The following is a 10,000-nucleotide window of genomic DNA, read 5'->3' as shown; positions in this document are numbered from 1 at the left end:
ACTTCGTGTACGTATTAAAGATAACAACAGCTCACCACATGGTAAGTTTCATCGATTTTTATTTCCATTTTCTTGCAAATTTCCAGACCTAAACTTCGCCTCATATGTTCTCTATATTTACCTATGTGGCACACACAGTGAGCCTGGGTTACCTGTGGTGCATCATGCTAGTATAAACTAATTACGCGAATAAATCGTCATTATTGTAGTCATAAATATGCATATGTGAAACAATTCTATAAAATGTTACGTTGCGGGGTTATTGCAGTTACGGGGTTGCAGAAGTCACGGGATTTCTAAAATTACGATAGAAGGTAATTTACTGGGACAATACATGTAAGCATAGTAACACTCATTAAGTCGGAGGCAATATTCGTAGTCTTTCACCTTATTAGGATATACCATTTAATATGGTATAAACATTTAAGTGCTCTATATGCTTGCTAACATGCAGTGTATTTGCACCACATGCATTTTAGTCAGAATCTTTTAAGGAACGAAGCATTTGACGATAGGTGCATTTGTAATATGCAAAGAAGTGGCCTAGTATTCAGTAGTTGAACGTAAAGCATCAAATCAAATGTTCGTTGTGATGAGGAGGAAATACCAGAGTACCCACAAGAGTCGCCAAATACAGCTACAGTACAGTTAAATTCACGTTTCTTTGTGGAGGCGTCACAAAACGGCCCAGGGACCCGTTTCTCGAAAGTCCCGAAGACTTTTCGGGCCCGAAAAGCCATCTGTGCAATTGCCAACCGCTTGTTTTGGAAAGCCGATCTTTTAACATGTTTTCAAGGTAACAAAAAGAAAAATAACTGTGAAGTTTGACGAATTAAATGCTCTCCGTTCTTGAGTTACAAAGGGAATTGCCACACCCGAAAATGGCCCGTAAAGTTTCGGGACTTTCGAGAAACGGCCTCCTGCAGGACACTTATGTCCAGGATTGACCCTAATTGGCCATTTCCGAGTTCATGTTTGTCTCCTCTTCAAAGCGAGTGCTAAGTTTTTTCATTCGTATGTAAAGTAGAACTACTTACCATAACAAAAACTTCGCACTTAGACTCGCTTTGAAGAGGAGGCAGACATGAACTCGGAAATGGCCTATTAGATGCACACCCAATTTTTGACATTCAACACGAAGTGTCCCTTTACAGCCTTGAGGGCCAATCCTTGACATACATGTAAGTGCACCGAGACATCATTTGTGGACAGCGAATGCCCTCACCATTGCTCCAAACCTGCGTGTAACAGGCTTTCCTTTCGCACAATTTTATCTTGTCATGTTGTTATTATTCAAAGGTGGTATCATTCAACATCACTGCACTGATACTGACATCAATCACGCTGTGCAGATTACAGGATATGACTATAATGGTAAGTAACGCAAGGAAAAACAAGGCCGCTTTACAACAAACAAAAAAACGTAAATATACATGCTAATGATCATCATCATAATCATTGGGTTTAAAAATTCCTAATCCGGTGAGTAGCACTTTTACAGCCATAAAAAAGCGGCATTCTTGTCCTGCGCTTCTCAGGGCAACTGCTGTAAAACCATACCGCCCTTTCGTAGAGTTACGTTGATCCTGAAACATCCCCACAGCGCTTGTAGATTATTCAAACCTTTCACGACAGCCCCAAAAAGAAACAAACGAAAACAGCTGATCAAGAAAATAAAACATCTCCCGAATGTACAGTTATTTTTGGAATTCCATACGACTCTGTCATATCAAGGGCATTAATGTATCCCATGCCATATTGAGCTATATGGACCTTAGATTAAGAAATAAACCCATTAGGTTCCCGTGTAGCTCTTACAGTACTCTCTGTGTCGGCTGGGTTGAGTATCCGGCTTTCATGAGAGAGGTTGCGGGTTCAAAACCGGGCCGGACGAACACTCAAGGTGCTGCCTTTGTAATTTCATCTGCGAATGGTTAGACTTTCAAGTCTTTTCGCGGATAAGGACTATAAACTGTAGGCCCCGTCTCACAAATATCTTCCATGTTCATAAGTTCCCCGTGGGATGTAAAAGAACCCACACACTATTCGAGAAGGGGATGAAGTCCCCGGTGTTGCGGCTGTCCTGTTCTCTCCAGCAGGAGTGGCCGGCTTGGCGTGATGTTGTTAAAAGGCTTAAGGTGTATGAGGCCACCTAAGCAGAAAGAACCAAAGTCAAAAGGACTTTGCCGATTGCTGGAATGTGTAGATGTAGATGTAGATTTTTTTTCCTGTGAATTGTAACGGTGGAAAAAAAATTCTTTGAGAAACCGACGCTGGGGAGGAATGACCTTCGAAAGGGTATGTTCACACCTCCCCCGATGCACCCTTGTCAAAGAAACCGTCTCTTGAAAATAGGAAAACATTATTTAAATGGCGAATTTACGTTTTCCAATCGTTTTGGCCATTGTTCCAGGTTGCCGAACTGTTCGGGAAAAGATTGTTCATTACAGCTACAGTGCTCAGAATAAAATTCACTTTTCTTGGTGTAAGCATCGCAAAGTGACCCTCTAACCGAATCAAAAAGTATTACGTAAACTTCTTACACCTTGTGACGTATTTTGACGTAATGTGTACGATCGCGCAGATTTTTACTTTCAAGTGACGGCAACCACATCCAAAGAGAGTACTTAGCATCCTGAATTAGACAGTATGGTGTATTGATGAAAACAATTCAGCATCACATCTTTTATCGTTGCTTTTGATAAGGGTACATTTGGTACTGGATCGTGCGAAATTCATGGGGGTCAAGTTTTGGAGACAATGGATACCTGTATATAAAAATGGGAGACAACTTGTGTGGTGAGTTTTTTTTTTTTTTTTTCAAGTTTTTCTATAATAACGTATTTGTTCGAAGAAACAGTATAGGATTCGGCTCTGACAAGTTTTTTTTTCGGGTCGCGATTTTCCCACGTATTCGTAATATTCCTTGCTATATTCTTTTTTTAAATTATTTTCTAAAAAGCCTTTGAAGAAGGTGTAGGCTACCCTAAGCCTCTTGTTGACAATGAATTATTGTTATTATTCTACGTATTCAAGTAGTGGTAGGTAATGGACCAAGATTATACTTACCATTGTATACTACCTGAGAATTTTCTGCAACTTATTTGATTCGCTAAGAGCGGAGGTATTGCGGTCAATTTTGAAATGCCTTCATTTCAAAATTACGTTTTTTTTCTTGAACAAGTATCACAAAATAAACCAAAATTACAGTTTTTTCCATACACAAACAACTGCCTGTTCGGTCTGCGCTCTGCTCTATGTGCAAGGTTGGCGCGGCAAGTAGGGGCGTATTTCCAATAGCGACGCAATCATGAACACAAGTAAGGCATTTTATTCAGTTGTAGCCTCGTGTAGATAAGAGAAACTAATTAATACGAGCTAATTCATCTGCGTACGTTGCTAGTTTGCTAAAAAGCGTGATTTTCACTAGCGACGCAAGCACAAAGCGCAAGTATAAGAGTTCATATTTTACCGTGAAAATGGGGTTGACGCAAGCATTAGCATAAGCACAATCGCAAGGATCACAATTTTTCCTTTTCCTTGTGCTTGTGCTTATACTTACGTTCGCTTGCGCTGTGTGAAAACGAACCACAGCATAAGCACAAGGAAATTTGCTACGTCTAGCCAATTAAAGCACTCGTTCTAGATGCTTATGTCAACGTTCGTTTTCGCTAGCATAAGCTACTTATGAATGCGCTTTTGCTTGGGTCGCTAATGAAAACCAGGCTTAACGGTCCTTTGATGTTTTGAGTGGTTATTTTTGTGGTGTGCATCGACGAAAAGAAACGAAACGGAAAGGAGGAAACGAAGCGACGACCCGTAGCCCTCCGTTAGAGCGAATTGTGACCTTCGAAACGTCAGCTCACAAATTCTTACGGTGTTTGATTTACCTTGATAAAAGCAAAGTTTCTTTTATGTTTTACTCCCTCATCAGCTCTCATGACGTTGTTTTTAGGTGTAGCAGACTCTCCATCCTTTGTTGTTGTCTAACACGAGAGAAGGATCTCTGTAAGAATCAGCTTCCAGGACACGTTCTAATGATATGTACAGCAGAAATTCCACCTTTTTCAGTTGGCTGTCAGAGGGAATTGAAGTGCATGATTTCTTTCCGTTTGGTTTGCATTTCTTCTAAAGCTTTGATTTCATTTGATCTTCATAGACTGCACCCGTATTGACTTAAGCCCCAATTTTCTTTAGCGACGCATTAGCACAAGAGCGTTTAATTTTACCGTGAAAACGGGCTTGACTCAAGCCAAAGTACAAGCATTTTCTTTTCCTTAAGCTCGAGCTTATGCTTGCGTGCGCATGCGTTGTGTGAAAGCAGGACATAACACAGGAAAATTTTACTCGCGTCGCAGGTTTTCACAAGGATGCAAAATGGTGCAAATCCGACCCAACTACCGAGAATTTTACGACAAGGAATGCAAAGATTTCCTTGAACAAAATAAATACACGTTGTTGTAAGCACGGGACAAAGCGGCAAATGAAAGTGGGATGACGATAGGTGAAGGTGAATTGAATGGTAAAGTTGTTGATACATTCAAGTACCACTACCGTAAGTGGAGCACAGGATACAGTGACATCATGGAGATGATTAGACTCGATTTCCACTGCACACTAGAGTTCGGGTATCCTCCCCAAGAAGAGGCGGCTGGACGCGTGAGTGATAGATTGTGTCTGTGGCGTAAATTCAAAATATAATTTATACGAAGGTAATAGTTTCGGGGAAATGGCATTAGACATCCCAACTGAACGTTGATTTTAACAAAACAGTAATTACATAACAATGCTTAAAACGTCCGTGCGAAGTTTCCAGATGATGCGAGCTTGAGTCTGTAGTTAAGTGATCAATGTGAGTTTGAAATCAACCGGCGAGTCATCAACAGAATCCTCGGCCGTTTCAGCTCTCTTTCGGCCTCATTGCCCCGCTCTTTCTGCCACCAAAACAGTCAGCAGTAATTTCAATTGATCTTCAGGAATTTTACTTGCTCTTACATTAGTGAAGTCTGAGGTAAAATTGCAATGCGGCAATGGATTTCAAAGTCTTATTTTGCCCTTGGCGACAACTGGAAAATTAGTGAAATTTCCGAACTCAGGCGGTAGAAAACGACACAATACCATTCTCCATGCCAGCTTCTCGAACTCTTTCCGTTGTCGAAATCTTGGATATTTCCCACCTTAAAAGCACTTTTAAGCTCGAACAGGCCGGGTCGAAGAATTCCTTCGTAGCCACAGTTTGAACCAAAAATATAATTCATGCCTGCTCGATTTGTGCAGGCGAGTTTCTGATTGGCGGAGATTAACAATGGCTCACCTCACGCGTCCTGCAGTCGACATTTCGGGAGTGAGCGCTCGCTCATTTCCCGAAACAGCGGCTGGTAATCGAGACTAGTATTGCTTGGGTTACAGTTCGTTTTTAATTGACGTGAATCTCTTGTTCTCTCGCTTGTGCTTTGGTCGTGAGTGAAATCCATGCCTTATGGAAGGGTTCCATTGTTTTGTTAATCGTCTATTTTCTTCTTTTTCACCAATCCTGCGAGGTCTCTCAATGGCGCAGATTGACCAGCACGAAGTATAGATAGCCTGCAAGCAGGCTGTCTCTCTGCAGTGGGAGAGAAGTCAGTCTCTGTGAGAGCCTGCTCGCAGGGTAGAGTAATAAACTGTAACCCGTTTTTCCTCTCTTGGAACTTGTAACCTTCACCTGTTTCTCCTGCTCGTTTTTCCGCTGCTTGTCTGATTTGAACCCTTATTGGTTAATTTTGTGTTGATTGGCCGAATATCCCATAACAGTATTTCAAACCACTGAAAAGTCTGAGTAGCAACTCGATTGTTTTTTAGCGGCCTCTCAAATTCAGTCTCGGCCATTATGACGTTTTTCAGCATCTTTCTTTTTGCCACTTTTAAGGCCTTTTTTCCTCTGATTTTTTTAAAAATAATAATAATAATAATAATAATAATAATAATAATAATAATAATAATAATAATAATAATAATAATAATAATGATAATAATTGAAACTTATATAGCGCATTTTTCATGCCGAACATGATCAATTGCGCTTAAAATTATGCCACGATAGACGCTTTCCTTAAGGCTGGTTGTCAGTAGCGACCCAAGCAACGAACACAAGAAAGCGCAAACTCAGTAGCTTTTTGAAGGGGACCTACATTCCAACGTAAAATAACTTAAAATCCCAGGAAATAACCTCTACAGTCAATGGAAACGTTTGTATCCGAAATAAAGTAATTTTAGAATCGCCTTTTTTGCAGGCGCCGCTATCTTAAATAATTGTGACGTGTTTCGGGTCCACTATTGTTATTTAGACAAAAGCTATTTGTGTCAAGACAATAGATGGTTTTCACCTGACGTCACAGCAACCATGTTGGTGCACAGAACAATAGAGAAAAAAGTCTTCTGGGAATTTGACTCTATTATAATGCAAAACATGAGCCATAATTTGCTATTGTTTTGTGCACCAACATGCCTGTCTCATCACGTGATTGAAAACCATCTATAGGGTAAGAGTAACACTTCACAATTATTCAAGATGGCGGTGCCCAGAAAATTTGAAAGTAAAAAAAGCGAGTCTAAAATTGATTTTTTCTGATACAAACACTTTTTGGGGGAAAAAATTTGATCAGTAAAACATAATTTCATTCGGTTTTAAAGTTATGTAATTTTGAACAACGGCCCCTATTTACCAACAAGTTCTGCATCTTCCTGTGTTGCTTTTGCTCATTCTGGCGTCGCTATTGACTGACTAGTCTTTACATTCGCGACTTGATAAGTGAACGAGCCTTGTTCGTTCGCTCATTCTAACTGAACTTAGGACAAGACGGAAGAGCGACTGTTGCACAATTTGACAGTAACTCATTTGAATCTCTTAATTTATGATGACTGGAATTTCATTTTTATAAGTTTTTGTAGTGATTTTTTTTTTAATTTCCCATATTTTATCAGATGACCTTGTAAATAGGAAGAAAATTAATTACGCCAAGTTAATTAATTGTAATCTACAAGTAATGAATAGAACACCTTTTTATCTCATGTGGCTTTGTCTCCATCACTTTGTAAAAACCCTCAAAAATGACTTTCAACTCCGTCGGGCTTCTTTGCGAAGTCGTTGGGTTCTCTGACACCTTATGTTGACACAGGTATGCCAGCCGTTGTATACGGTGAAGCCTTACCATTTCCGCCATTAATTCAAAGCACACGAATGCATAACAATTGCCCTGAGTGCTACGTGGAGAAAAACAGAAGTGGCCAGGGAGATTACGGACCGTAAACTACTGCCTATAGCCCAGGACAAAAACAACTAACTTTGTTAAGAGTTCCAGATAAGCTTATTGGATTACGACTGTTTGTACTAAAGCTTTGAAACGTCATTCAATCCTTTTTTTTGTTTAATTTTGAACAAAACCCTAACACGAACCTAACTGGAACACAACAAAACGAAAGCTCGGACATTTTTCCTCCGATATTCACGCATGCTGTATTTCATAGTATCTAACATGATAGCTAGAATGGGTCTTAATCTCACGGCGGCTATGTTTTGTTTTGCCCCACCGAAACTCGTCCCCAAACATTTCAACTCGAGGCTCAGGGAAAGAAATCCGTTGTCTATGGCCAATATGGCCACCGCGCGAATAATTCACAGGTGTAGCTGAGTTACCTGGCCTAAGAATGCGGGAAGCGAGGCTGCCGACCCTGTTTTCATACAAACCTTTGTGCTTTTCTAATGTAAATGAACACTAATTAGGATCACAACAGCACAATTTACATGATAACAGCAGTGAGGTCTGTGTCAATACAAGGTCACCGGCACCCTCGCAGCCATTCATAGGCTAGGTCACTGAGCAAACTACTGTAAAATAGTCTATTCTTTATTTTCGAATGACCCAGTTACCCTTTGTTTGGTCCCCCTCCCACCTCCCCTCCCATAAACCATTGTGTTCAAATGCTCTTGGGAATATACATTGTGTCCCGAAGAAGAGCATTTGAAAACAATAGCTATGCAAAATTTGAGGGGCAAACAAAGTGTATTATGGGGCATTCGAAGGATAACAAAAAGTAGTCCAGAGTTATGGGAGTGTGCTTAACATCAACCCAAGTCAGGAACAAGAGGTAAAGGGTGCATGGTAAAAGTCGTATGAAGTTTGTTGTTCTTGTTTTTTTACGGGAAGATAGGAATATTCAAAGGAAAGCGCAAATATTTTTCTTTCACAAGGCCTTTTTCATAAGATCAAGTGAAGCCTCGCTTCCATTTCTAGGCAGAGTCGCTACAACTGAAAAGTAGTCAGGTCCCGCGTGCATCAAAACACGAGCTTGCCCCATGAAGTTCGTCAACTCTTGCTACGCCTTTACAAAACGCCTGGAGCATGCGCAACTGAACAGACGTCCAATTCCGAATAGGGAGTCTTACCGTATTCGTCTATTTATGTACCTGACCAAGTCTCCTCTGAACCATGACTTGAAAACGAAAGAAACTTCAACACATAAAAACTGTCCTTTTAATGTTTGTTCTCAATAAAATAAGCAAATACAAAAGCATCGGCGTGCGTTAACCGTTTCGGACTGAATTCTTAAATATCCTACAAGGAATGACTATTCAAGAAATGCCAATATCTGTTTGCCAAACCCGGCGTTCAGCATCGTTCTACAAACTCGATAGGATGCCAAATAAAACGTTACAGCTCGTGCCCTCGTGGTATTTCCTAGAGAGGTTTAAATACGTTTGACAAAAAATGTACAAAGTCGAGTCACATTTCTCCGAACCGAAGGGAATTACATCAAATACGAACTTCTAAAACAATTCCTACGTACCCAACAGAGGTGGGATGCTCCATTGCTATACATCTCTTTCGTTAAAAAACGGCTTTTTAACTGAGCCCTAGAAGTTCTTAGTCAAAAACGTTGTGCATTTTTTCTCGTACAAAGAATTTCATGATCTTGGTTTTTCTTCTTTCATTGCATGCAAAATATGAACGCAGTTGTGCAAACTGAATTTCGTATTACTGCAAGAGAATACAAGGAAGAAGTTGACCAAAAAAAATTTATAAAGACATTGGAAAAATATCCTATCTTAGTCGACCAAGAAAATCGGCTACCTGATTACAAAACCAATATTCATTTGATCTTCAACTGATATTCGGAGAAATTGCAAAATACGCAGTCAATTCTTAACACAAGGGCTTTCTTGTTGAAGCGTCGTGACATTCTTCACGTTTCATACTCCCTAATGACATGCGAGAATGAAAATCAAATAATACGGGCTCATCACACCATGTATATAATCAATAAGAGGTCGATAAATGAGAACACGTTGAGCTAACATTAGCGAGATTAGTAAATCTAATTGAAGTTTCATTAACTATTCACAAATAAAAATTTCACTGACTGTATACAAATGAAAAATCAGCTAATCGGCAGTTGGGCCGGTCCCTATGTCGACGCCGCTTAACCTTAAAGTTACCGCTGACAATTGATCATCCTCACTGCTGTCGCTGCACACGGCACTGTCGCTGTCAAAAAGTTTTCCATCCACTAGCGAAGCTCGCAAACGTATCTTCATGGACGAGCTAAGTGGCGGGATAAAGTTACGTGGTATGAGGAAGTTGGACAAATTGAAAAGGTCCACGAACACTTTGTAGCGATCACTAGAAAAAGGAAACATCACTGTGTTACTATGACCAAAAAACAATTTTATTCTTCTTTGGATCAAAAAGAAACCCGTTTATTTTTAATGGACTTTTCCTGTTTAACGGTCAGCCATTACTAACTTTAAAACCTTGAGAGAGCTGGATCGAGGAGAAAATGACGTCAAAGACTCAATAGTTTAAGAATGCAATGCGTGTGTACGCAGCTGAATTAATATGCAACACGGGAGTTTGTGGGAGGCGCGGTGGCCTCAAGGTTAGTGTGCTCGTCTCCGGATCGAGTGGTCCGGGTCCGGGTCCTGGTCAGGGACATTGTGTTGTGTTCTTGGGCAAGACACTTTAAG

General features: G+C 40.3%; 2 protein-coding genes across 2 annotated transcripts in view; one reads left to right on the top strand and one right to left on the bottom strand.

Annotated features, from left to right (window-relative positions):
• Positions 1-6,012, top strand: part of LOC138000626 (cathepsin O-like) — a 21,870-nt gene extending 15,858 nt beyond the window's left edge. Inside the window, exons 10-12 of the mRNA XM_068847173.1 lie at positions 1,300-1,374; positions 2,707-2,799; positions 3,956-6,012. Of these exons, the coding sequence (XP_068703274.1) occupies positions 1,300-1,374; positions 2,707-2,799; positions 3,956-3,990 (203 nt within the window). The 3' untranslated portion in view covers positions 3,991-6,012. The remainder of the gene's footprint in view (positions 1-1,299; positions 1,375-2,706; positions 2,800-3,955) is intronic.
• Positions 6,013-8,494: 2,482 nt separating this feature from the next.
• LOC138000625 (tryptophan 2,3-dioxygenase-like) overlaps positions 8,495-10,000 on the bottom strand; it is a 20,514-nt gene continuing 19,008 nt past the window's right edge. The window contains exon 16 of the mRNA XM_068847172.1: positions 8,495-9,656. Coding sequence (XP_068703273.1) covers positions 9,419-9,656 — 238 coding nt within the window. The 3' untranslated portion in view covers positions 8,495-9,418. The remainder of the gene's footprint in view (positions 9,657-10,000) is intronic.

Source organism: Montipora foliosa, chromosome 4 (genome assembly GCF_036669935.1).
Source record: "Montipora foliosa isolate CH-2021 chromosome 4, ASM3666993v2, whole genome shotgun sequence".
NCBI classification, from domain to species: domain Eukaryota; kingdom Metazoa; phylum Cnidaria; class Anthozoa; order Scleractinia; family Acroporidae; genus Montipora; species Montipora foliosa.
The sequence above is the reverse complement of the archived record's forward strand: the minus strand, read 5'-3'. Positions and strand labels throughout refer to the sequence as shown.